At 56.4% G+C, this 26,426-nt stretch overlaps 9 protein-coding genes across 9 annotated transcripts; 4 read left to right on the top strand and 5 right to left on the bottom strand.

Annotated features, from left to right (window-relative positions):
- Positions 1–168: 168 nt before the first annotated feature.
- SLS55_009890 (uncharacterized protein) lies at positions 169–1,564 on the bottom strand (the record flags this gene model as incomplete). The annotated part of the gene is made up of 4 exons (XM_066781284.1): positions 169–531; positions 571–1,178; positions 1,233–1,244; positions 1,438–1,564. 4 exons carry the CDS (start codon positions 1,562–1,564, stop codon positions 169–171), a joined length of 1,110 nt encoding a protein of 369 aa, XP_066628286.1.
- Positions 1,565–2,055: 491 nt separating this feature from the next.
- SLS55_009889 (uncharacterized protein) lies at positions 2,056–2,810 on the top strand (the record flags this gene model as incomplete). The annotated part of the gene is made up of 3 exons (XM_066781283.1): positions 2,056–2,151; positions 2,227–2,595; positions 2,655–2,810. 3 exons carry the CDS (start codon positions 2,056–2,058, stop codon positions 2,808–2,810), a joined length of 621 nt encoding a protein of 206 aa, XP_066628285.1.
- Positions 2,811–5,491: 2,681 nt separating this feature from the next.
- On the top strand, positions 5,492–8,434 carry SLS55_009888 (uncharacterized protein; the record flags this gene model as incomplete). Its single annotated transcript, XM_066781282.1, has 1 exon — positions 5,492–8,434. The coding sequence occupies one exon, from the start codon at positions 5,492–5,494 to the stop codon at positions 8,432–8,434; it is 2,943 nt and encodes a 980-aa protein (XP_066628284.1).
- Positions 8,435–9,223: 789 nt separating this feature from the next.
- On the bottom strand, positions 9,224–10,198 carry CHS2_2 (Chitin synthase, class 2; the record flags this gene model as incomplete). Its single annotated transcript, XM_066781281.1, has 2 exons — positions 9,224–10,138; positions 10,190–10,198. 2 exons carry the CDS (start codon positions 10,196–10,198, stop codon positions 9,224–9,226), a joined length of 924 nt encoding a protein of 307 aa, XP_066628283.1.
- Positions 10,199–10,513: 315 nt separating this feature from the next.
- On the bottom strand, positions 10,514–13,245 carry CHS2_1 (Chitin synthase, class 2; the record flags this gene model as incomplete). The annotated part of the gene is made up of 3 exons (XM_066781280.1): positions 10,514–12,831; positions 13,118–13,123; positions 13,239–13,245. 3 exons carry the CDS (start codon positions 13,243–13,245, stop codon positions 10,514–10,516), a joined length of 2,331 nt encoding a protein of 776 aa, XP_066628282.1.
- A 1,425-nt stretch (positions 13,246–14,670) lies between these two features.
- On the top strand, positions 14,671–15,814 carry SLS55_009885 (uncharacterized protein; the record flags this gene model as incomplete). Its single annotated transcript, XM_066781279.1, has 3 exons — positions 14,671–14,840; positions 14,902–15,329; positions 15,390–15,814. 3 exons carry the CDS (start codon positions 14,671–14,673, stop codon positions 15,812–15,814), a joined length of 1,023 nt encoding a protein of 340 aa, XP_066628281.1.
- A 1,278-nt stretch (positions 15,815–17,092) lies between these two features.
- SLS55_009884 (uncharacterized protein) lies at positions 17,093–17,632 on the top strand (the record flags this gene model as incomplete). The annotated part of the gene is made up of 1 exon (XM_066781278.1): positions 17,093–17,632. The coding sequence occupies one exon, from the start codon at positions 17,093–17,095 to the stop codon at positions 17,630–17,632; it is 540 nt and encodes a 179-aa protein (XP_066628280.1).
- A 4,152-nt stretch (positions 17,633–21,784) lies between these two features.
- SLS55_009883 (uncharacterized protein) lies at positions 21,785–23,001 on the bottom strand (the record flags this gene model as incomplete). The annotated part of the gene is made up of 2 exons (XM_066781277.1): positions 21,785–22,448; positions 22,505–23,001. 2 exons carry the CDS (start codon positions 22,999–23,001, stop codon positions 21,785–21,787), a joined length of 1,161 nt encoding a protein of 386 aa, XP_066628279.1.
- Positions 23,002–23,358: 357 nt separating this feature from the next.
- On the bottom strand, positions 23,359–26,322 carry SLS55_009882 (uncharacterized protein; the record flags this gene model as incomplete). The annotated part of the gene is made up of 1 exon (XM_066781276.1): positions 23,359–26,322. One exon carries the CDS (start codon positions 26,320–26,322, stop codon positions 23,359–23,361), a length of 2,964 nt encoding a protein of 987 aa, XP_066628278.1.
- Positions 26,323–26,426: the final 104 nt, after the last annotated feature.

Here is a 26,426-nt window from a genome sequence, read left to right as displayed (position 1 = left end):
CCTTTGGAGACTACATTTTACATGGCTATTGTAGAGACGCGGAGCTCTCGTTTATACCCAGAGTGGTGTCGGAAAGGCGGGCTGCATGTTAATCATCATTAGAGTTCATCTCCTGTTCCTTTAGTATTGGTCGTATCCTGATTCGCATGTGCCTTTGAGCGTCCATGTTCATAGCCCAAGCGCCTTCCGCAAACTTTGGCCGAACTGTTTGCCGTCCACAGCTCGCCCTATCAGCACCACCTTTCCGTCTTGCTTCGCATCGCCGCTGGAGTTTTGCTGCCCGCTTGATGAACTTTCCCTAGCATCCAAAATTTCAAAAACCTCCCTCACACCTTGGATAAGCTTCAATGAGCCGTCAACCATCGGCACACGCCCCTTTGTTCTGTGGATCTCAAACTTGTGCAACGGCGCTCCCCCGGGCAGTGTCTCTTCCCAAAGCAGTGACTGGAGCCAGCTGTCCAAAGCTTCGAGGCCGTTCTGATCTAAAGCAGGGATAGGAATGGTAATTGTTGTGATTGTCTGTTGTTCAGGCTGTCAGGACGGTTCAGGAGCCGAACGCAAGCAACATACCGGATCCAAATGGCTATGACCTTTGGCTGCGAAATCCAACTGCGCAGCATCCACGTCATCATAGGCGTGCAGGTCAAGTAACACTCCTTCCAGTTGAGGGACCTTGCTGTGGTCGGTAACGTGGATCTTGGCGAGCGCGTTGATGGCAGTGATGCGCCGTTGAACGCTCTCAAGCTCTTCGGGTGTGACGAGATCCGCTTTGTTGATGACAACCACATCTGCATGCGAAATCTGCAGGTGGGCAGTGGTTAGCTCGGGGCCTTTGTGGTCGTGGTCCTCTTCCGCATGGGCAGTCGTTTCGGGCGGCGGCTCGTCCAAACTCTTCAGAATGTTCTTTGCGTCGACCAGCGTGACGATGCCATCCAGGTAGATGGTGCTTCCCAGCCCTTCGTCTATCCAGAAGAGCGGTGCGATGTTGCCCGGGTCGGCTAAGCCGGTTGTCTCGAGCAGGATGTAGTCAAAGACACCGCGTTTTTCCATGAGCGATTCGATTGCCTGGACACCGGTATCCTTGACGGTGCAGCATAGACAGCCATTAGCCAGGTCTAGCCACTCTTCGACCTGCCCGCCGTCTTTGCTGACGGTGAGCGACTTCTCAATGTCGGCAGCTATTGCAGGCGGTCAACTTGGTCGGCTCCACGCATGACAAGCAAGCGGCTTACAGTTACCAAACTCTGGGCTGTTGTTAGCACAGTCGGTCCCGTTTCGGCGCGAAGGGGGGAGTACACGCCGTTCAGAATGACAGCAATCTTCTTCCCATGGCGCTCGTTGAGGATGTAGTTAAGCAGCGTGGTTTTCCCAGCACCTAGGTAGCCTACGGAGAGTCAACGGCAGCCCGGTACCACGAGCAAGACGGGAGGCAGATACCGGTGACGATTGTGATGGGGACCTTGACCAGGGACAAATCGTCCACGTCGGCGGGGAGATGCTGGTCCGCGCCGGGCTGACGGGCGTCGACAAGCAGCGGCGGGGCCTCCTCGTCGTCGATGTCCATGGCGGAAAGGCTTCAAGGGCGATGGTGAGGGCGTGTGGCTGCTCGGCGGGCTGGCTTTTGAGTCGAGCGGGCTTATCGATAAGCAGCCCAGCTCGAAGCCGCAGCCGAAGCCCGCGATTCCGACCGAATGCCGCAGGCTGGGGCGCGGCGTGGCGCAGCGGGAACGCGCAGGGCAGTGGCAGGCGAGCAACGGTCGATCTGCAGTGACCCCGGCGCCTCCATTCTTGTGAAACCGGCAGAATCTCCATCTCGCATCCCGCGCCGATCCCTTCCCCGTGCCCTGAATAGCACATGCGGGTGCGCCTGAGAGCCTATCCCGCCCTTCCTCCTAACATCTAAGCTCCTGTTCCCAACGCTGTTGCTACCGTGTCAACACCACCCCCAGACCCCTCTGCACCCGCGCCTTGGACTCCCCAAAGTCGCCCGAAGCCTCCCAGCATTTGCGCCCAGTCTCCGCTGCCCGCGCTGTTGCTGTCGCCGTTCTGCCCAACATGCCTTCTCCCATGGTCAATGCCACGCTGCAAGCAGCAGCGCTGTCGTCAATCTCGAACATCCTCGCGCAGGTCATCGACGCCTATCGGAGTGGCGTATGTCACCCCGCCGTCTGACGGACCCTTCCCGCCTCCCGTGAATGCTAACGGACCCCGCGTCGCCACTGACAGCGCCCGATCGCCTTCAACCCCATCGAATTCCTCCGCTTCGTCATCCTGACATTGATCACCGCCCCACCCAACTACCTGTGGCAGCAGTTCCTCGAGCGTACCTTTCCGGCCTATCCGGGCTCCGCCGGCCTCGCCCACGCCCACCGCTCGCCGCGCGTGTCTGACGACGGCGATATCGAGAAGCGCGGCGAGGAGGGTTTGCTGCACGTCGAGGAGGAGAAACCGAAGCTCAATCTCAAGAACACCATTACGAAATGGTTCGTCGATTGCATCACCATGGGCGCCATCATGAACACCGTCGCCTTCCTGGTCATCATGGGGCTCATGAAGGGGCAGTCGAGCGCGCAGATTGGGGGTAATATCAGGACGGTGAGTGGACCCCCGCTGTTGGAGATCTAGATTCAAGTGCTGATCCCATTGATCGTCAGGAGACGATCCCGATCATCGTCGCCGGCTACAAGATCTGGCCCATCGCCTCCATCATCAGCTTCAGCTTCATTCCCGTGGAGAGGCGTATTGTTTTCCTGAGCGCCGTCGGCCTCTGCTGGGGCATTTACATGAGCCTCGTCGCCGCCAGGGTGTAAGCAAAGCAGCCGTTTTACACTTGGAAAGGGTTTAAAGGATTTTCCCCACACCTTTCTCTTGATAGGGCTATTCTGAATTACTAGTTGGCGTTCATCGGCGGAGGCACTTTCGGAACTCGCAGCTGAGAGCCTTTGTATATCAACAACGCGCCAAAGACATGTATGTCAGCAGGAGGCCGATGGAAAGAGAAAAAGCGGCAACCAATTCCGCCGGCTGGAACACCGCCGTTACAATCCGTCTCCTGGATCTGAACACTGGCGCAAGCAGTCGCTCAAAGAGGCTGAATACTTGGAATATCGCTGTAGCCTCACTGTATATAAAGGCAAATTACAAAGGAAGGGTCGAAGGCGCAGGGCGCCACACTCTGCATGTCTCCACATAACCAAATTCCAATACCTGTATCCTGATTTTCGCATTGATAGTGTCTGGGGCATACAGTTCTTACACTGAGTTCCAAGGTGATCATGCAGGTGGCGGCGCAGTGGGTTGGTGATTTTCAATTCCTCAGAGGCGTGTTTGGCGGAAGATAGTATCCAGACGTGGATAGATTCATAAGCATGTCGGCCACATATTCAAATATCTCTTGCGACAAAGATTTAATGAGGATGGTAGCATGTTTCCTAATCGAAGACACTGTCGTCCAGGGGAAGACGTCCCTGAATCACAGGCAAAGTGCACTCTCGACCCTGAACCGCGTTCAAATGCTACAAACTGTATCTAGAAGACCTTCAACTAGAACGAGCGCATTGACGTCATCTCGCTGGGCTATACAGAGAGAAGGAAGCAAGTGGCCGCCCCAAGGTTAGAATGAATGCATAAGTCAGGACGCATCTTGTTTCTCAAGGATTCAAGAGCCTTCATGAAATATCAAATACGAGAACCTGTGGAATCAGAGAGCTGGGTGTTGTAGAGCATTGTTCAGCTATATGATCTGGGAGTCGAAGCACCTGTGCGAACATTTATTTCGAGTCTACTAGTTTGCATGCGCCTCTACTCGACTATCAAAGACCGAAATAGGCCATTTCTCGCTGGATGGAAACAGCAGCCACGAGACGAAGCCATAGAAAGACAACATCAATTCATTTGCGTCGTAAAGGATGCGATTTGCTCCTCAATCCCCTTTCTATTCAAAGACCCCATTTGATAACGACACGCAGGCCTTCACAGGCCTACACCGTGTTCTTGCTATTGGGAGTCAGAGCATGTTGGTGTCGACTCTCGGTTTGGTTGCGATTTGGAACGGGCGGCGCGCATCCTTCCCCCTAAGAAGCTGTAGACGGATATCGTGCGACGCAGCATCGGTAGGGCGTGCTCGGCCTAACTTGACTCGAATACCGGAAAGTTGAGACTTCCCCCGTGTTCTTATTAGCGTTGCGCTTCTGCCCGTCTTTCTGAAAGTTGACGGAGGTCATGGCTTGGCTTTCACGCTAAGAATAAGGCCATTACTGGATTGCCTAACGGCAGAAGGCACGGTGTGCTCGACGTAGTCGTTCCGGCCTATCTCGTTGGCGGTATGGATCGAACAGTGGGCGAGCGAAGAGACGTGCGTTGAGAGGCGGACGTTCTTGACGTATTCCTGATGGGTCGAGATGAGGTCGATACAGGATGGTTCGTGCACACCGGGAAACACCGGATTAGAACAACGGACGGTCTCGCTCGAGGCGAACAAGTGAGGCTGACACAGCAGGACCGTGGCTCGAGAGCCGCAACCACAAACGGCGGATGCTTTATGCGGCAACCGATGATGGGCCCCTCTTTGCGTTTGGCAGGAGATGGTCGGGAATGTCGGGACGGCGCGCTCGTGTCATGATGCGAAAGGCGGAGCAAGACTCACGATGACGCGGGCGGCCGTCGCTCTCCGCCCGAGGTCAGTAATAAGGCCGTGAGGTGCAATAGTGGGCGGCCTGACGGCGGCCGGCTTGAGGCTTTTTGTGCAGCTTGCACGTGAAACCGTGACGCGGTGGGCTTGTGATGGATTGGTGGCGGAGCGCCAGGGGCCGTGCGGGAGCATCGTGAGGCAGCCGGACGGGCGGCATCTGGTGTTGATCTCGCAATGCAGCCCTGGCGCTGGCGCTGCGATCAGGCCATGGCACGATACAGGCTGCGTCGACGCAGTGCGCCGGTTTCTCAGGCACCAGCACCGGCCTGGCCAACACCCGGCCGGCGTGAGGACAGCGACGGCAGGCGCGCGCGCGGCCCCTGCGCTTTCTCCACACGCCGCTTGCCCGCTTTCGCCCTGGCTTCCGACCGACCCCGCGTGCTGATTATCACGCCAATCACCACTTGCCCGCCCACCCTCGACGCCTGCTGCGGCGCCAAAACTCGCGGCTCTCCCGTCTCTCAGCTCCCTCTCCCTCCCACCTCCTCATCTCCCTCCCTTCCTCTCCCGCCGCTCTGCCTTGTGCTTCGCGCCGTGCCTCGACCTCGCCTCCATCACCGCAGAGCCATGTACGTCACAACAGCTGATCGCTCCACACCATCTCCGCTCCCCCACCACCACTCACGCTCTTCCCCTCGTCCGCTTCCCCTTTGCCGCTTGCTGCCCGCCATTGCCCTCCGGCCCTCCGTTCTTTGTGCCAGTGCTGCTCTGGCTAACCTCCCTCTTCGTCCAGCTCCCTGCAACTCACTCCTCTCGCCCCCTGGGCACGCATGATCACCGTTATACCCTTTTGTCCTCACAATGCTGGCTCATAGCATCAACCGAGGCGTCTCCAAGCACGCCTTGCCGCGTGTGCTGCTCCCCTCAATTCTTTCGCGCAGCGTCAGCAACTGGGGGCGCAGGGGTTGGCCGCGATGGAGGGACGAGGCCGATGAAGAGTGGAAGCGGGTCCAACTCAAAATGATGGAGGCCTTCGACAAGCAGCTTAAGGCTGATCCTTACGAGGCCATTTTCGGTCGCTCCAATGAGATTCTTCGCGGCATCCCGCCAACTCCGCCTGCGGGCAGTCTTCCACGGAAAACCGTCCCCATCTCCACCGAGTCGGAGACCAATGCGCAGGACACCGCCCAGCCATCACCCACTGCAGACCCCCAACCTACGGTTGAGTTTTCGTACGACCCGATTACTGGCCGAATGACCCCAAAGTATGGCGCTTCCGATAGCCCGGCCGTTGAAGATCTCTCTGTGCATTACTCTCAAAGCCACCACGATCCTCGCGACGACTCTCTGTCCGCCTACGATAGGAAGCAGAGCAGCACACCAACACAGCCGAGCGACTGGCTTGTTCGGGAAGAGCTCACCCAGACTGCGTCCAATACAGCCGAACAAGAGTTGCGAGAAAGTCTGGCCAAGTATGACAGCGTTCTCCGCGAGCAGCCTCGGAGACCTCCAGCCCCATCATCCGAATGGCTTGTCCAGGAGGATAGCTACAAGAAAACTCCTCGCAGGCCGGATCTTCCGGAGGATGACGTCGACCTGCTGACCGCTGCGGATGTGAGAGCTCGCATGGGTATCCGCAAGGATCCCAACAAGGAGACTGTTTGGCAGATGCTGAAAAAGAGTGGTCAGCTGCAACGCGACTTCCGTTTGATTCAAGCACAAGATCCGTCCACGGATATCTATGAGATCTTGTCCAGAATCCCTAGAAAAAGTCTGGACGACGGATACTCCCAGGTCCCAACTGGTCTGCAGACATCGTTCGAAAGAGAGAAAGCTTCCGGTCGTGACCTCGCTACTGATATAGAGACTAGAACCAAGCCGGTGCAGTATGACGATGGTTACTCCCGTACGCCGATGGGTTTGCAGACATCATTTGAGATGGAACAAGCCGCTGGGCGCTCCCTTGCTGAGGACATCCAGGCAAAGACGGAGCCTCGGAACTACATCGTGGACGACGGCTATTCCCGGGAACCCATGGGACTGGAGACGTCTTTCGAGAGAGAGAAGGCCTTAGGCCACTCTCTTGCCGAGGAGATCGATGCCAAGACGAACCCAAAGCAGTATATCGTTGATGACGGTTACTCGAGGGAACCGACTGGTCTAGAGACTTCATACCAGCGGGAATTGGACTCTGGCCGAAGCCTAGAACAAGACATCCAGGCTCGCGACGATGCTCGCCTTGTTTCGCCGGATGACGGATACTCCCGTGAACCGACAGGCCTCCAATCTTCATACACTCGCGAACTCGAAGCTGTGAGGCATGGGGTGAAACAATCACTTGAAGAGGAGCTCAGCGAGATGTCTCTGGGAGCAGCCTCATATTCGAACATATGCTCTCCGCAGGCGCCAGACAGCTCGACTAGCTGCAGCGCATCGCAATCAGCCACAGCACCCCCGAGGTCAGTCGAACAACGGAGAAAGCAAGGAGCAGCTCCGGACGAGGTCAAAGATTGGTATGGATATTCGCTGAAACCGCTAGGATTACAGACGTCGTATGAGCGAGAGATCGAGGCCTTCCAGAATGGCCAACGTAAATCGCTAGAAGAGGAGCTCCAGGAACAGGCTTTAGGTGCGGCGCACGGTACTTCGGAGTTTGACGGGCAAGGATTCTCCCGGAAGCCCATCGGTCTTGAGACGTCATTCCAGCGAGAATTGGACGCATGTGCAAGTGGTAAGAGAAAGTCCCTTGAGGAGGAGTTGGCTGTTCCGGTCGACGGTGGTGCTGTTGAGACCATGAGCACGAAGGAGGAAGCCGCCAAGCTCGAAGCAGCACGAGAGCAGCGTCTGCATGACATTGCTCTTGTTCGTGAAGTGCGCGAGATTTACGAAAAGTACTATGGCGAAATCACCACTACTCACCGCCAAGCAGAGGAAGATTCATTTGTACCTGAAACTCTTGGTGTTTCGGGCACAGATGGTGTAGGGCGTGTAGATGAAGCAGTGCACAAGGGCCTCTCTTCCTACGACGAGAAGCACCCCAGCGCTTACAACTTCACGCCTGACAACCTCGAGGCTGAGCTTTCCACGTCGAGTCCCTCTTCCTCTCAGCCCTCACGAGTTTCGGCACTAGAAATCTCCGCATCCGAACCGCCACCTGGTGCTTCCGCTACGGACGTTGGTGGAGAGAGCCCTGCTGCAGATGCCGACCCAAAAGAGACAGACCACGCTGCCGCAATCTCTACAAAGCCGCGTGTCTACAAACTTCTCGCCTTTGACCCTTCGACAAGATCGCTTACTACCTCTCAAACATCCTCTGCGGTCTACAGTCCCGGTGAACGCCCGATCCCTCTTAGCGTCGCTCTCTCGAGCCTATCTCAACCAGCCAGGTTTATTCCGCAACTCGTTTCTCTCCAAAAAGATGGTTACGACCCCGTCGCTTCGGCCGCAAACCTTCTGGTCCTACGGCTTCGCGATGACAAGGCAACCAAGGAGACTCACAAGCGTCCCCCTCGGCCTAACCCGATTGACGGTACCACAATCCCTCTGCCCCCTACCCCCACAATGTCCCCCACTGGTTATATCAACCTCGACCCTGTGATGGAGAATCCGGCTACCGTCAGAGAATCCTCGTCTCATTACAACAATGACAAGAAGGTGCGCAAGACTGAGCCTGTCTTCTCAGGTGAGCGTCGCAAGGAAGGCTCGAAGGGACAGAGCATCAAGACTGTCCTGACTACTTTAATTTGGGCCACTGCTGCATGCTATGTTGCCGGTGTCGCCGGTGAGGTAGCCAAGGGGTACTAGACCACACGAGCTGTAGCCATAGCATCGATGTTTCCAGGACTTCTGGGTGTTCGGCAAAGACATTTAGCAGCTGAGGTCCGTACTGCTGGATATTAACGGGTGGAAATCCATTGCTGGGTAGGCATTGTACTCATCAGGACACGGGATACCCTCTCCCTTTCGTTTTTCTTGACTTTATTTCCACTCTCACGACTTCACGACGGAAGCGAATGGCATGTACCATATACTTCTCTCAATGATTCCCCTCCTGTTTAGCTTAGCTTCCAACGATATTGAAACTTCTCTTGCGCAAGTTCATATGAATGTCGTGGAAAGACTGTTGCGCACGTGTTGTGCGGTTCAGCGTAGTCGACTAGCGATGCGCCGTGCACTGTCTGTCGCCCATCGACTTGCGCGGCTATACATCCAACATTTGGCCCGACTGGGATGATGTTTTCTTTCGCGGGACATGTCAGTGCGGAACGTGCTCGTAGGGGGATCAAATTAGGTCTCACGATTTAGCATCCCGTGCGTTAAAGATACGAGAGGTAAGAAATAATGGTATCACTATCCCGCAGAAAACCCAAAACCGAGTATGCCCTTTCCATCCAAGCCCCCCATCCCAAATTGTCATTAGTAGTCGTGAAAGTAATCAAGGAGACCCATAAGCACGTCGTAAGCCCCGGAAAGTATCATACATCATGAACCTGAACCCCCCATTATGCCTGCGTAACCCCAACTCTCTAGTTGTTACCGAATCAACGTCTCAAAAATGCATGCAGTTGCGGTGCAAATGCGGAAAAACTCCATCTATCTCCTCAGCTTGCTTCCCACACTACTTGCCTTGCTGCTCACCCAGCTGCCACTGCTGCTGACCCAACTCGGTGTGCCGAAGGTCGGCAGCCAGCTGAATCTGCTGCTGCGTCCGAACTTCGTCTTCGGACCGTTGCTGCTAGACCTTCCGCGCCACTTGAGTCGACCCTCAGCAATCATGTGTATGATGTTGATGACACCGAATGCGCTCGAACCCATGGCACGGAATAGTGCCACCGCGGCGACGCTCCACAGGATAAACTTGAGATAGAAGTTCGAGCCAACCTCTCCGACGGGGTAGGCCTCCGAGACGGCCATGGCCAAAATGGCGTTGCAGATCATCCACACAACGACCATGTAGGTACGCACAGCGCGGTAGTAGTCTTCCTGGGCTTGACTCTCGCTAAGACCCGGTTCAGGCACCTCGATACGGTCGCGGAGGTTTCGAAGCGCCTCGTCGTAGCCAGAATCGATGTCGAGCTGTTCCGAAGGCATCTCCAGCTCAACCATGTTACCGCTTCCTTTGGCTTGGCCGAGATCGCGATTCTGGACGTTGTCGCCCTTTGTACCCCACGTAACATCGTGCGCATTGCAGAAAGCATAGACTTGAAGCGTGCAAATGTACGCGGGGAGCAGTGCGAAGTACTGGCCCGAGGAGGTGATCATATGCCAAGGGTCCAGATACAAGAACGACATGAGGAAATACAAGCCAATCGTACTGGCGGTGCTGACAATCATGTTGGTGAAAATGTTGTTGCCGAGCTCGAACTTCGTGTCCGGATCGCGAAGCTGGTCAACGACAATGTAAACTGACGCGAACGTCACATACATCATGATGACACCATACACGATCATCGAGAAGAGGAACATCTTCTTCGCGCCCTGAGGTCGATTTCCCATGGAAAGAATGAACTGCATGCAGATCAAAAGAGTGCAGGAATATCGCAGGATCTGAAAGATCACGTGACCCATGTTGTGGCCGAAGGGGTCTAACTTGGGATCACTGAGCGAGCCGGCGATGAAATAGAAAGTCAAGTAGAAGTTGGCCTACACGAAGAATCAGTCTCTCGATGCATCCCACGTGTTCTGTTAGTTCACTTACCAGAGAGAAGTAGGTGAACAGTAAGCTGACGAACTGGTAGACGAATTCAATGTGTAACAGAACCTTCCGCCACAAAGTGTGGTCCGTTGCCCAAATCTGCCTGAAGTGGAGGAGTGAGTATACGGCAGCAAAAAAGGCTCCGTTCAACCATCTGCGGCGCTGAGAAATGAACTCAGGTACGCTGTCTATTCATCTGTTAGCGCCTGCATTTGAACTTGCTTGAAGGGAAGCCTACCCGGTACATCAGTCTCTCCTGTTGCGCTCTTTACATATTTCAAGACCCATCTTTCGCTCCGCTTGGCAACCAGCTCCCAACAAAGAATACGGTCCTCGGCCAGGTACATGTTGGCCGTGAAGACGTCCGCATCTTGGCCGTGGAGCGTTTCTCCCTTGAAGTACTGACTCAGAGGGCCATGTCCAGTCTCATCGTTTTGCAAGGCGTGGTAGCGATAGGCACTCAAAGCACCCGGCAAGACAGTGATATAGCCGAAGACCGATTCCAGTGGCTTATCCAGGATGTTGGACATCTTGTACTCGAAGTTCTGAGAAGCGACCAGTGGGTTCAGAAGACCCAGCCATCCCTTGCCCTTGCCAGCCTTGATCTCGCCGGCCGCACCAGCAACGCTCGAGTCCGTGTCGAATGCCTTCCAGAGGTAGTACAAAGCTTTGGAACCGGGTTTGGTGCCAACGTCGAGAAGGATGCAGATGTTAGGGTTCAGAGCGCGGCCAAAAGCGTTGAAAAACCATCTGTGAGAGTTGAGCTTCTTCGCGTTCTTCTCCTTTAGACAAAAGACGATCTGGCAAGGAACAATTCCCTTCTCGGCACCTTTGAACCTGAGGTCAGAGTCGAGGGAGACCTGGGTGGTGTATTCGTAGACGTGGGCTGTGACTTCCTTGTCGTTGACGGTGTTCTTGGCGATACCTTCCTGGTAGCAGCCCATGGCGGCCAGAGCATCGAGGACCCGAGGGTGCACCTTTTGACGGCCGTCTGCAATGATGCAGACGACAATCTTCTGCCATCCGTCCTTACCCCAGGTCCTACTCTTTGCACGAGAGCAGAAATGAGAGATGTTGCGCATAACGCCATGCATAGTACGAGTAAAGTCGATCTCGTTCTCGTTGTACATGGTGACGGCGATGAACAGCTCTGTCTCACGTTCGGTTGCGCCAAAATTTTGACGCAACTTATAGCCCTTGTCGACGAAGTCATCCGGATCGCACGTCACAGCAGTGTACCGCATGTGCGTGAATTCGCTTCCATCCTTGCGGGGGAGGAAACTGTACAGAGTAGTGGGAATCTTGCATTCGAGGATCAGCTCGCCATTAACAAGGCGAACCTCTCGTTTCTCAACGCGTTGCTGACGGGCGCCACGTCTCTGCTGTTTGCCAGGGCTTGGGGCTGGGCCCATGTGCTTCTCGTCGTAGAATTCATCAGTAAAAGTGGAGTGGCTGTTGAACGAATCCATGGTGTGGAGCTCGGGTCTCGAGCCCATGTCGCCGTCAGCGCCGAAAACGTCCTCGTCCTCGATGGCAATGGTGGCTTCGCTGTGCTTAGAGTCGCTAGAGATGGGACGGCCGCCAGCAAAGAGCGGTTGCGGTGGAAGCGGGCGTTTGGGGCTGCCGCCATAGCGGGATGAAGGAGTGCCAGGGCGCGGGGTGCCGTTGAGGTCGAGGGGCTCATAGGCGGCACTGGAGGCAGGAGGGCGGATGGAAGGGGTCCAGGGCCTCGTCGGCGATCCGGCGCGGTTGGTCGGGGTGGCAGTGCGGTAGGGCATATAGGCGCTGTCGAGGTCGGGCGGGGGCATATGTGGTGCAGCATCCAAGATGGATGGGGCTCGACTCGAGAGAGGCAGCGAGGTGGTGGACGGATAGGTGGACGGGTCGTAGGAGGACTGCGGAGCCGGCCTGTCAGGTTTTTCTTGTGAGCCTTGTGCATTGGCGGCAGGCTTGCGCTTGACGTTCAGCTTGATCGTCTTCTTGATCTTGTCGGTGCCGCGCTTGAAGGCAGAAGACTCTGGAGCAGGGTCGGGCTGCTGGGGCTGCGAAGCGGACAGGGACTGCTCGGCCTCGCGCAAAAAGTCCGCCATGGGATCTTCGGCATGCTGAGTTGGAGTGGCACCCGGCGGAGGGCGAGAAGCGAAGTTCAGGCCAGGTCCCCGGGGCTGGGAGGAGGGTGCTCCCGAGACAGGACTGGCGGGCTCCAGTGACGGTAGCGCTGCTGGAGGACTGGGGGGTACTAACGGACTGTAGTCGTTGGGGTCGCCATGGGTCAGCAGGCGCATGGAAGAGGCGCCGGCGTGGGAGTAGCGGTCGGGCGAGGGCGGGTAGTCGTCGTCGTAGTAGCCATACTCGGGCGGGGCGGCGTAGGCACCATTGGGGGTGCGAGGGCGGTCCATGGGAAGGGAGGTCGCGGGCCCGGCAGCGGGCAAGTAGGTGGGAAAGCGATGTGCGGCAGATGTGGGGGATCGCTGGCGGCGGCTCGGCGAGACTCGAGGCAGCTGGTCTGGAGGCGCGACGCGACGCGACGAGCAGAAACGACCGACGGAAAGGCGGCAGGTAGTGGCGAAGGGAGAGTGCGGTAGAGCGCGACAAGCGGGCAGGCGGCGGGAAAAGTGGGAGTGGGAAAAGCTGGAGGCTGCGGTGCGGGCGTTGTGTGCTGGCGGGAGGCTGGGAACGCCAGGCGCTCGGGCTGTTTGCTGGTGTTGTCCGGGCGACAGTGGGGCCTCAGCCGCCATGACGCGCTGCCCAACGCGACGCGGCTCAGGAACCGCTTGCAACCAACCACTCACCGCAGACTCCGACTCGTGAGACGGTGCTCGCTTACGTCACACCCCGTGTTGCACTCGTCTGCATGGGCAATGGGAAACGTCTGGTTCTGCACGACATGGGGCTCGAGAACCACTGCCAGACACTGCATTTCGGGTTTTGACCACAACACTTCCAGTCCAAGCCGCAGGCATCGGTGTGTCGAGCGATGGGCTTCGCACCCGTCAGCCTCGTCAATCCCGTCTCATTATTCTGTTGAGGGACACAAAGATCAGGGTCGTCGAGATTGCGACGGAGCTGTGCCTCGACCGAGAGGATTCCGGACGGCAATAGGGGAGTCGACGAGTTCATGGAGGCAGTCGCTAGTATAAGCGTGGCGGGACGATCAGGGCCGATACTTTATTACTAATAAAGTCCGTGCGAAGGGTCTGTTTTTTAAGATAAGTCAGCAACACCCGACCGTCGCATCCAACACACCCGACGCAGACGACCAGTTCGGCGACTCCGGCGTCAGGCGCCGGCGACGTGCCAACATGCCAAAACTTTCTCCGCACGCTTCTTCTGACGCCCTCTCCCTTTGGCTCGCGTGACCCGGCGCCACCGATGGGAGTTCTTTGTCATCCATTGGCTTTGCTGTGCCGTGCTCCTGCATGCCCGATCCGCCATGGCTGAAAGCATTCAGGGCAGCTGCGAGCGAGTACGGGAGGCCAGCCCCGGACATGCCACGCTAAGCTCCCGCTTGCCTGTTCCAGCTGCTCTCGCCGAACGCTTCGACCCTCCCGTGGTGATCACCCCCGGACAAATCTCCTCTATTGGATCCCGGGGTCGCAAATGCGGGGAATCCTCATCAAACCGGACCTCGCCCTCTGCAGTTCCTGGCCCTTAGCTGCACCCTTCGGCCACCACGTAGTTGCTCAACCCGTCCAGCTGACCGCCACCAAATCATGGCCACCAAAACGCCTTTGTAGCCCACGTCCTGCCTCCAGAGCCGCAGAATGCCATCTCGTCTGTCTTGGCTTCCCCATATCCCGGGCGCCAGGGTCCCCTGCGTCGTGCGGTGTAACAAGGTCGTGTGCGGCAGCTTCTGTGCAGCCGACGGCTCCGTTCCATGCCCTGATCTGCAGCATGTGCCCGTCCAAATTTCTTTGATGCCTCGGTTCTCTCGTGCAAACTAAGCTGTCTTTTGATGCTGGCCCGTACAAGCTGTGCACTCATGGCCCTCATTGGTCCACTTCTTCCTGACAGCACTAGCTATCCGCTGAGGGGCCCTGCTTAGCCTGCGACCCGGGCGTCCATTCAACAAAGGAAGCTGCTTTTGCCTCTCGGTTGGCGCCGAAATGTGCAAGTGTCTCCCCGGCTGTTACCTCCCCCGTTAAGGCGCAACGGCCGAGGTGCATGTGCTTCAAGAAGACGGTCTGTCCGCAATATACCTAGGTCTGGGCAGCTTCCCCGCTTCAACTCTCTTCTTTCACCTATACCCTAAACACCACGCGAACAGTCCAAGTCAGGCGCCACGGTCCAATTCACGGTGTCCATCTGAGCAAGCTCCCATTCGCAAAGGCGTGAGGCCCAGACCATGGATACCAGCAAGTCGGCTGGCTCCAACGTCGAGTCCAATGGCGACACGACCTCCGGTTTCGTGAAGAAAGAATCGTTCGGCTCAAAAGCGAAGCGCCACTGTGCGAGGTTCTGGTGGTTGTGGCTCATCGTCTTTGCCATCATCGTCCTCGTTGTGGTGCTGCCCATGTAAGCTTGTTCCATGCTACGCGCCTCCTCGTCGTGTGCGAGCTAATGGTTGCGACGATAGCATCTACGTGGGCGTGCCGCACAAGGGGCAAAAGGAGCTGGACAAAGCCGACATCGAAGTAACACGCCAGGGAATCAGCGACCCCAAGCCTAATTCCTTCCATCTCGTGTTGAACAACAAAGTCACAAGCTCCAGCAGCTACCATCCTACCTTGTCCTCATTCAATGGTTCGCTCTTCCTGGAAGATTCACTGCCAGACATCAAGCCATTTGGCTACATCACCATCCCGGAGGTCAAGTCAGAGAGCGAGGTCCAGGTTGACGTCGAGCAAGATGTAGAGGTCGCGGACATGGACCAATTTATCGCTTACAACAAGCTGGTCATCAGCAGCGAAGAGTTCAGGCTTGGTTTGCGTGGGCGCCCGTCGGTGAAGCTTGACGGCTTGCCCTCTTTTGATGTCGATTACAACAAGGTCGTCACGATGAAAGGTGAGGCTTGCAATCCATTTCACCCGCAAAGCAAAAGAGCAGAAACTGACATTCTTCAAGGCCTCAATAAACTCGCTGGCCTGGCAATCACCTCGGCCGATATCAGGACAATCCCTGAGCCGGATGGCGCAACGCTTCTGGGCACGCTCTTCATCCCCAACCCGTCGGTGCTTGGCGTGTCGATGGGTAACGTGACCATGGACTTGTCCGTCAACGGCACCTACATCGGATACACGCTCATCCCTGACCTAAACCTCATGCCCGGCAACAACACGTTCAACATGCGCTCCTATGTCGACACGAAGCTCGTGCTTGGGCTGGTCACAAAGCAGTACACCGATTTCGTGCTCCCGCTGGACATCATCGGCAACAGCAGCATCAACTCTGCCGGTGGCCGTATTCCGTGGCTGGAGGCGGCGATCAAGGAGAACACGATCCGCTACGACCTCGATCTCTCAACCGCCCTTGGTGGCGGCAGCTCATAAGCATACCTGCTGAAATTGTGCATAGGCTGGTATGGTGGCTGATAATGTATTGTTCCGTGCGCTTTGAATGGGCTTGTGATCTTAGTTATTCCACGGGGCCTCGCAAGGGTACTCAAACAGCCTTGCAGCTGCGATTGCAGCCAGGCATTTTAATAATAGCTCTGGATTTTCTGATTATCTTCGCCATGATGATCTAGACCGACGTCTCGGGAAAACCTGAACAACCTCTGGGCCTTTGATACACTTACAAGAAATAAAATGTCATGTTATGAATGCAACATGAAGAAACAATGGACCATTCTTTCTGGGAAAAGCAAGGAAGGCTCTCGGTTTGGGGTCTGTCGTCGCTAACCAGACTAGCAACAAGGCCCAAGCGGATCCTGGGATTGAAGAGCGGCCAGGATGGTGCTCAAGAGAACGAGGGCGCGTGATGCGAGCTCCGTACGTGCTGGCGGAGATGCCTCGGAGCTTTGCGACAATCGTCAGCGTCGCTGCATTGGGACAGCTTCGCGGGACGGGGTCGAGTGCTTCCGAGCACGTAGAGGCCACGTTTGTCCCAAATCGGGCGAGAGGCGATCGGCGTGGCGGAGCTGGCAAGTGCCTGTGCGGGCTGGGCGATCTCGCAACTCTGGTGGCTACGTGCTGAGCTCTCCGGCGTTGCATCAATCCAGTCCCATTCTCCCGAGACATCCTCAACAGCCACGCCCCGGTCGACGGCTCGCAGTCATACTTCTGGGCTCTCCACGGCAGGAGCGAATCTTGGGCGGTGGCAAGTACCGGCGGCTGATCGACTCCGTCCGGCAGCGCTACCCCGCGGGCTTGGGCACCGACAAATTGTCCACTTGCCTAGGTACATGTGAACGGCCAACGCCCCGCCGCCCCCCTCGGCGCCTGCGCGCCATGCTAAGCCTAGTCGCAGCAATACGCGAGGGTTCATGTGCTAACAATGGAGTCTGGAGGATATATAGTCTATCTACACCGCGAGTGCTCTAATGCTTCCGTGCCACTTGACACGCCACTACCTTTGAGGCCGGAATATCGCATACCAAAACTGCATACGACGTGTCGACTTCCATCTGTCCTGTCACCACCCCGTCCGTGTTGCTCTGTCGATATCTCAATTCCATGCGGCGAGCGCCTTGAAGATCAAACAAGAAGAAAGTGAAGATGGCGGCGCCCCCAGAGAAGACGCTTCAAGACCTCAACGGGTCATGGATCATGGTACGTACAATCTCGTGTTTCCTGTTCAAACGGGTCCTCTTTATCGCCCCGTCGCTGATGCTCTGCAATCAGAACAAAGGAGATTCTGACGATACCGACGCCATCTTGTCTCTCCAGGGTGTCGGCTGGTTCCTCCGCAAGACCATTGGAATTGCGACCATTACCCTTAACTTTAAACAATACAAGGACGAAAGTGGTGTCGAGCACATCGACATTGACCAACTCATCAGTCCGGGCGTGCAGGGGACGCGCGAGGAGCGCGCCCTCAACTGGGAGTGGCGCGACCACAGGGACTTCGTCTTTGGCCAGGTTAAAGGCCGGACTCGCCGGGTTACGCTGACCGATATTCCTGATGACGAGGACGGCAGATTTATGAAAGAAGGCTGGGATGAAAGCATCACCCAAAACAACGAGCTAATCGAGACCTATGTGGAGAACCAGGACAAGGGCTGGACGGCCAACCAAACCTGGGGCTTCGAGCTCAAGGACGGTGTAAGGAGGTACGCGAGGCATGTCATCGTCAAGGACAAGACGGGGAAGAAGATCCTAAGGATCAAACTCTACTACGATTACAGCGGCCCTGTTCTACAACAGTAGAGCGGGTCACGTAAATGTCTTCACCTTCGCTTGAAGTTTCGCGGCTTATATTTGTCATTGTCCTGTTGTAAGGAAAGTTGCATTTGGTACACCGCTGCTTGAATATCAATCCACGAGGGCCGTGCATAACTGTGCGCTTGTTGTGATGTCACGGTAAATGCGTTAATCTGGCTCCTCTAGAGGTCCAGTATCAAACGAGTGTGGCCGCCTCCCATCTTAGGCCTTCCCGAAACCTTCTCACCGCAGAAAGGTCCCAGTCAAACACCGCAATCCCTCTCCTCATGAACACACCGTCTTCTCCAGCTCGTGCCAACTCGTCTAGCACCAATACACAGACGTTTCTTCCCATCCCTTGATCCAACCACCATTGACCTCCCCCAGCACACTCCGGGGGCCCTGCCCCGATTCCCAGCTCCAGCAAAGCCACCGTGAGATTTCCATCCTCCTCATCATCCGTTCCCTCGGTTTCATACTTGTGATCCATCCAAAGCGTGCATACAATGCCACCAGGCAGAGTGTACGCCGGCGTCCCAGGCACCCGCCGCAGCACCGCATTTTTAGCGACCCAGCCGTGGACACGAAGCCAAGTATCCGAGCCGAAACCAGCGTGTATGCGGCCGAATGGACTAGAGCCAACGAGCTGGACACTGCAACTGTCAATGCGTATGCTGGGCACAAATGTTGATACGGCATAATCCCATTGGATCTGGCCGGTGGATGAAGCCCAGGAGAATGAGGGGGCATGGTGATATACACCCGCAGAGACCACCGTGGCGGAGGCGATATCTGGTGTAGGAGCATTGGGTTTCCGTGTGCTGCGCCGCGTTCCCTTCTCCGCTTCCTCCTTCCTCCATGTCATAGCCCACTCGAGCCCGGTCCGCCACATACCCGCTATATAATCACATTGCAGTGTCTGAGCCGCCAAATTCGCAAGACCAGCGATTGCTGGTAGTCGGTCGTCTTGGTACGTCAAGTTTCGCGTCGAGTAGCGCAGTGTGATGAGATCGAAATACCAACCGTTCAGCACTGCCACATTGTCTCCGGAAGGCTCCATCAGATGCGGCTTCATCAATTTTTCACCTTCTCTTTCTGCCCCTCCCCTTTCATCTTTCTTGACCATCTCAGATTTGCTTTCCGTGCCTTGAAGCTTCCATCTCTCCGTCATCAATCTCTCCTTCACTTCCACGAATGTCGGTCGTTGATCCCTCAAATACACCGAGAACCCGTCCTCACTAGCGTAACCATGACGCTTGCACTCCCAAATCAACTGAGAGCTTGTGAAGTGTAGTAGACGCGGCGCCAGCACTGCCTCTTGCAACGTCCATCCGCGTGTTACGAGCATCGTATCCTTATTCACCGCTCTGTCTTTCTCTTCACCATGTCCACTCCCATTGCCTCCATCATCGATCAAACGGTTATCCAGCTGACTTGGAAATGATGTATTTGTCGAGATGTAAATGGTAAGTTCAGGAGTAGCGGTTGCTTCACCTTGTTTTGCTAATCTCACCGCAACATGCGCTCCAAACGGCTCCTCATCGAACATGGTGCTCCGTCCGTTGAACAACCCACACGTGGGATCACGCGCACCGTCGGCAGCAAGAACTAGCGTCGCACACGCGTACACGGCGCACATCTTGGCCGCCTGGTCGTCCCAGTCTAGCGGGTCATCCTGGATGATGCAGAGCGCGTCGATCCAGAGGTAGCGTATGCTCATGAATCGGGCGACGCGGACGGCATGCTGGAAGACGAGCGGGAGCATGGGAAACGGGATGCGGCTCATGTGATAGGGTAGAGTGGCACGCGTAGTCGTAAGCTGTTTATTGCCGGAGGGAGGTCCCCAGCAGTAGCTAAGTGCAAGGTACTACATTCTCAAGGCACGATTAGCATGAAGGCTACTAGACCTATGAAAAGGAGGATAAGAGCAAAAGATAGCAGACCTTTCCGGTGTTAGCATCGGCTTTACCAGTTTCAATCAGTCGCACATCAGGAGAGGGCGAATCGAAGGCCTGGACATCTAACAGGCGGGCAGCCGGACAACTGCTCGGCGCACGGTGGCTCGGATAGCAGTCGTGGTTCGCATTGCAAGTGAAAAGCCACTGACAGGCCGTGTCCAATGAAGAATCTGAGCCGGTAGATTTCAATCGTCTGCGGATTGGAAATCCGTACTTTTCTGCAAATTGCTCTGCCAGCCGAGGTATGCATGGTTAGAATGGATTGTCCATCTATCTTGGTCGTGACTGCAAGGGAACTCACCACAGCTGCCACCATCTTCTCCCACCGACAAACTCCAATAATTAAACAACGCGTCCCTCTCATCTACCATCATTACTAATCCCATTCCTCCGAATTCAGCTATCACATACAACCGGCCAGCAATGAATCGTTTTATCTTTGCCTTTGTGTCTGTGGATAGGCGGTCTGTATTGTTGAAGGAGCCGAGTGGAAACAGAGTGCCATCGCCTTGGATACTGATGGCGTTTGGCCGGGCCAGGAATGCGCAGAGCGGGCAGTCAGTCCTTTCCACGCATTCTTCAACCTCGCGCCTGCACTGATGAAATGGGATTCCAACCTCTTCACTGTTCGAGGCGCAACAGAGTGACTCAAAGTCGATGGTGCGGCAGTATGCACACAGGGAGGCTGAGACGAGTGCGACATCCAAAGGATTATCGTGTGTCTGGTGATTTAGAGAAGTTGCACTCTCTACGTTGTCCAGGACGGCCAAATTTTCGCCAGGGCTTTCATGATGGCTGCGCGTTCGGGGAAGCTCTTCTCGCTGGGTCGTTTCGCCTCTTGCCCCCGGTTCTTCTTCTTCCACGCTGGTATTATTCGGAAGAGAACGAGCATTCTTGCGCCGCCACAGAACTGACGATGGATCCCATTGGAAGAGGTGTAAGTTGAATGTTTCCCATAGGGACAATAGGAGAGACCAAAGTGAACGGATGAACATAGCAGTGATAGCAATGCTAGAAGAGAGATCTGACAGCTCTGCAGACATTCAGGAACCAAGGCAAGTGTAACAAGACGACCTTTATTTAATTGAGGTCAGCAGCCTGTTTGCCTGCGGCACAGCGGGCGCTTGCGTGCCGCACTGATCGTCGGGGATCCATGATAGCCTCAGTCTCGTCCAGTTGAAACTCGTAAAAAGGCGTGCAAAAGGTATCGAACGTGGATAAGATCGACGTGAACGTTTCACAGTGTAAAAAATTCCGTTGGCAGCGCCAAAGGTCAAGACGGGTACAAAAGACCGTTGAAAATGAATACAAATCGGGTTATCATCCTTGTTATACGCAAGCAGAATTAAAGCACAGTATGGCCTTTAATTGCCGAATTGAAAAAAAAAAATTAGCAGGCGATTATTGCTTCGCTGAAAAGAACAATGGTCGAACCGAGATGCGCTCGCATAAGTGGTTTCATCACACCCTTATGCCCTGCACGGGTGCCGCGCGCATCCCGCAACGATGAATGGCGATCTTCTCCCGACCCTACTACGCTGCATATAGCGCCGAGTCATCCTCTCACCACACCTCCCCATACATCATACGTTGGTTCCACACAGCACGTGTCATTCGCAGCCTAAGCGCCCGGACCGGTTCCCGCTCAACAAAATGGCACAGGAGCATACAACAACTGACCGTGCGCCCAGGAGATCGAAATAGGAAACCAGCCTTTCTGTTTGCCTTGACAAAAGGAATCCATCTATGCCAAGCTTCTCGAAACGAGATATCCACAACGCTTGGGATATAGACCATGTTTACACACAAGAAGCCATCAATAGCAACAGTGAAAATCATTCGGCGTGCTGCAGCTTGCCCTTCTATCCCGGTCCTGAGATCCCAGTTGAGGGAATGCGAATGGGACGAAAGATGCGTCCTCTCCAGTGACGGGTGGCCCGAAGGTTATTCCACAAAGACTTGCTCAACGTGGCTTTCGACACCTTGATGATTCGCTTCCAAGTGGCGGATTCTCAAGACGCGGAACCTGGGCAGACAGAGGTGTCAGGGCTAGTTCGCGAATGAAGATTGCGAGATGTCGTGTTCTAGCGTCTTCAAGACTCTCTGCGCTTGCATATAGCCGCAACAACGCTGATATCATCCAATTTGCCTGCGACAGAGGGATTAGCCAGTTCCAAATCAGAGCAGTGTTCCAGCTCCACTAACCTCCTTCGATGGAGAGTCCCTCATCAACGGCTTTCTCCATGTAAGGACTCTCGGCAAAGGGGTCCTCCGCAATGGTGCGGGCAGCTTTCACCAGCTCTTGCGCAACGTACTGCATGCCGTCGGCGGGCGACTTTTCGTTCTGGCCGTGTCCGTCCCAGAACTCGGCCTCGCCATTCTCCCATTTGTGCATGCTATCGACGACATTTTCCAACACTTCGTGCTCCCACAGGTTGTCGACGACGCCGTCTGACATGGCAAGCACCACGTCATCCTCCTCGATCTGCACGCGGTCCATGACGGCGTTCTCGCGCGGCGTGTCGGGGCTGTTGGTGCCGAGCTGGCGCGGGCAGTCGAACCAGTGCCACTGCTCGGTCGTCTTGTACACGATCTCGCGGTCGCGCGGGCGTAGCACGAGCACCTGCGAGTCGCCGAGCTGGGTCACGTACAGCACGGGCTGGGGCGGGTCGCCGGGGTCGGAGCCGAGCAGGGCGCTGCAGGCGGTCGTGGTGCCGAACCACTCGTTGGGGTCCGAGGTAGCCAGCTTGGTCTGCTCGAAGGCGCTGTGCAGGTACTCGACCGGGTTGGGCTCCTTGCCGCCGCCGTACGCGTCCCGCTCGGCCTCGAGCGCCCAGAAGTGTAGGATGAGCCGCGACCACAGCCTGGGCGGTTCACACACAGTTAGCTTTTCCCTGCGGAGGTCATGAGCTCTGCTTACGCAGCATGGCCCCTCTCGCGCGCGGCCCAAGCTCCCACGCCGTCGTTGGCGCCGATGAAGTTGTCGCTGACCAGCACCGCGTCGTCGCCGTTGGTGATGCCGCGGATCATCTCGCCATTGACGAAGCTGCGGCGGTCGCGGCTGCGGTTGTGCGTGCTCAGCGGGTCGGAGAAGGAGCCGGACGGGTAGGACAGGAAGGGCGGCGGGAACGGGCGCGACGGGCGCTTCGCATACAGCGCGTACCCGGCCTCGAAGTAGAAGGCCGCCTTGGAGCGCGCGCGCACTGCAGCCGCCTCATCGGGCACCGGCGTCGTCGTACCCGAGCCCGTCTTGGGCTCGCGCGCCGCGGTGTGGGCTCTGGCGCGGGGCGGCAGCCATGGCAGCGGGCCGGCGAGGGCGGCGGCGGACGGCGGTTTGGCGGGCGAGGGGAGTCGGCGGAGAAGCTGGCGGGTCTGCTGGGCGGCGCGGTACGACAGTCTCCAGCTCCAGGTCGGCATCGCAGTTGCGGGTTCGAGGTGTTGAGGCTGCGGGCTGGGGGACGCGGCGCCTCTATGCGCGCCGGAGCGGGTGAGATTCCGTCACGCAGCTGCCGCTCCGGCTCCGCTCAACACTTCGCGATGCCCGGCCGCTCCCAGCACGCATTGGGCCCGGGGCCCAGGCCGCCACGTGGGGCTAGACCCTATCGGGAAGTCCGCATGAAATGTGGTGCTGCATGTTGCCTGACCAGAGCGACGTCGGACCCCGTGCCCAGGGAGCTGGGGCCTCCGCAACGGCCCAGCGTCAGCTCGTCATCGATCAAGCAAAGGCACCGCAGACGGCTTCGATTGGGGGTATCCTGGCTATCTACTGTTCCTTTAGAACCCACGCCCGGATCGCGGCGTCGTCGGTCTCCGTACCGCGCCCTGCGTCGCGATCCGCCGCACCGCAGTCACCGGCCGCCTGACAGCCGTCTTCGCCTGCTGCTCGCTGGCAACCCTCTTCGCCTCCCTTTCCTTATCCTCCGCCATCTTGGCCTCCAGCTCGGCCTTTTTGTTGAACTCGATCTCTGTGACGCGCTTGTCGCGAGCCGAGTAGCCCTTCTCCTTCACTGAATAGAAAACCCCGCCAAGATCGGCAAGCCAATGCGGATCAACCGCCGTGACGTACGACATGTATTCCTTGGAAGTCAGAATAAGTTCGTGGTATATGACATAGTCGGGAAGGATGCCAAGTCCATGGAGCGAGCTCGTCGGATGAAGCTGCACGGTTACGCTCGTCCGCAGGTTGATGTACTCTCCAATGCCCTTCACCTGCGCCGCTTGGTGGTAGTACCCGGAGCAGATGCACTTGCGAATAACATCCCAGTCAGTCCCGCAGCTGGTCAGCGTCAGCTTTTGCTGCTTGATGATGTCTTCCAGCTGCTCTCGAATCTCCTTGGCTCGTCGCAACGCTTTGGGGTGCAGGAAGTGTTTGATGCACCAGCCATCCGAGTGCCGGTTGGCCTTCCACTGCGTGTACACGTGGAGAACCGTAAGGTGATCCGACTCGGGCACGCAGAATTTCTCGCGCGCCGCGTCCGCTTCCTCCAAGCGTTCCTTCGGGCGATAGAAGACATTCGGCACCGACAACATTGACACAATCGTGAGCATCTCCTCGCTGCAGCCGTATTCGTGAGACGTGATGATAAGCTTTGCAAGCGGAGGGTCCATGGGGAAAGCAGTCATAGTCCTGCCGAGCGATGTTAATTCGCCCAAGTTGTCGAGCGCCCCGAGCGCCCAAAGGTCGAAAAGTGAAGTTGAGATGGTTTCCTGCGGGGGTGGATCCATGAAGTCGAAATCGAGGAGATCCTTGACGCCAAGCGATTTGAGCAAAAGGACTGTGTTCGCCAAATTCGTCCTCTGAATTTCTGGAATGGTCTGCATGTAGAACTCCTCTTTGAAAGCCCTCTCTGTGTAGAGGTGAAAGCACTTTCCTGGCCCGGTTCTTCCGGCTCGACCTGCCCTTTGAGACGCGTTTGCCTGTGATATAGGGGTAATCTGAAGCGTGTCCATACCCATGCGAGGGTTGTAGACCTTCAACTTCGAAAACCCAGAATCGACCACGTACATTATGCCATCAACCGTCAGACTGGTCTCAGCAATGTTGGTGGCAACAATGACCTTTCGAACACCAGGTGCAGCTTTCTCGAAGATTTTCGCTTGCAGATCCGCTGGCATCTGACTGTAGATTGGCAGGATACTGAGTTTAGGAGGATCAACAAGCTGGTGCAATCTCTCGTCAACAAGCTCACAGGTGCACTCGATATCTTCCTGGCCCGTCATAAAGACCAGGATGTCGCCAGGACCTTGCGAGACGTGGATCGCTAGAACTTGCCGCACAGCACTGTCGACATAGTCTTCGCAAGGAGAGCGGGAAAATTGAATGTCGACAGGGAACGTCCTACCAGGAATGAAAAATTCCGGCGCACCGCCGTAGAACCGAGAGAATCGCTCCGCGTTCATAGTGGCAGATGTGACAATTAGCTTCAGGTCCTTGCGCCGGGCGAGCACCTTTTTGATAAGGCCCATGAGAACGTCCGTGTTCAGGGCTCGCTCATGAGCTTCATCCATGATGATGACGGAGTACTTGTCGAGATCGGGCTGAACCAGAGACTCTCGCAGCAACACTCCATCAGTCATGTACTTGATCACCGTGTCATTGCTCGTGCAGTCCTCGAAACGAATAGCGTATCCAACAAGACCACCGAGTTTGACTTCCATCTCTTCGCTGACACGCTTGGCCACACTCATCGCTGCCACACGTCTTGGCTGAGTGCACCCAATCATGCCAAAGTTGCCGTATCCGTCTTCGTGAAGAAACTGCGTCAACTGCGTCGTCTTACCGGAACCTGTCTGCCCCACAACGATGATGACCTGGTTATCCCGGATTACCCGCAGAAGCTCCTCTCGAACAGCGAAAGCGGGAAGATACTCCCGCTGCTCGCGGAGTGTTTTGCTTTTACTGAAAGCACTTTGGCCCTCGCTCTTCCTAAGATGTTCGGCAAACTGGCTGCCGCCCTTCTTCTCCGGTTCTTCTGGTTGGCCTGGAGCGGCCGGTGCCGCACTGTCACCATCGTCCTCTTTCACGCCCATAATGTTCCCTAGCGCAGTACCGGCCATGTTGGTGGATTCCTTGGCTTGTTGCTGCCTCTCTCTCCGCTGTCTTCTCTCGCGCACAACCTTGCTTCCCTTGCGACTGAAGACCGCCATGTCGCTCTGCGGATCCTTTACCGCCGACACGGGCTCCAGCTGCTTCGTAAAGACCGTCCGTCCGTCCAGGAAAGGAGGTTTGAGATCGTGGACCAACAAGTGGATGCGAGTTCCTTCGTCGTCATCTTCGAAATCGCCGCTGAAGTCGCGCCGCTGAGCCACTCCCGAGGTGAGCATCCGGTTCGTCTCCCACGCATCCACATCTTTCTGCTTTTGAACTTGACGCGCGTTCAGACGCTTGCTGGTTTTCTTCTCCGCCATTGCGGCCTCACGTTGCTGATCCAGCCACGTGCTGTCCTCCCCAAAAGGATTGTGCGTATCGTCTCCAAGGCTGTGGCCGCCGTATTCCTCACCGCCGTACCAGTCCCGATCCAAGGCCATGGCAGCTTCTTCGTCAATTTGAGGCTCAGGTCCGTCGAACTCCCGCTGGCGGGGGGTCGAGCCGGCATTGTGGTCCCGCGGCGTTTGCGCACGTGAGGAATCGTGGAAACGCGGTGTCTGGTGTGGTCGTGAGGGGCGATCGGTTGGGGGACGTGGTTGGTAGGAGTCTAGTCTGCGCCTCTTGGGCGCAATGTGGTAGTCGTCCTCCATGTCGAATCAAATCGTCGGAGGACGAAGTTGGCAACGGAGCGGATGTGGTGAGTTGGTGCGAGGAGCTCGGGGGAGGTTGGACGACCGCCGCGGAGGTTTAGGCG

The sequence above is a fragment of the Diplodia seriata genome (genome assembly GCF_021436955.1).
Source record: "Diplodia seriata strain FDS-637 chromosome Unknown scaffold_11, whole genome shotgun sequence".
Taxonomy (NCBI): domain Eukaryota; kingdom Fungi; phylum Ascomycota; class Dothideomycetes; order Botryosphaeriales; family Botryosphaeriaceae; genus Diplodia; species Diplodia seriata.
This window is presented reverse-complemented; position numbering and strand designations above follow the sequence as displayed.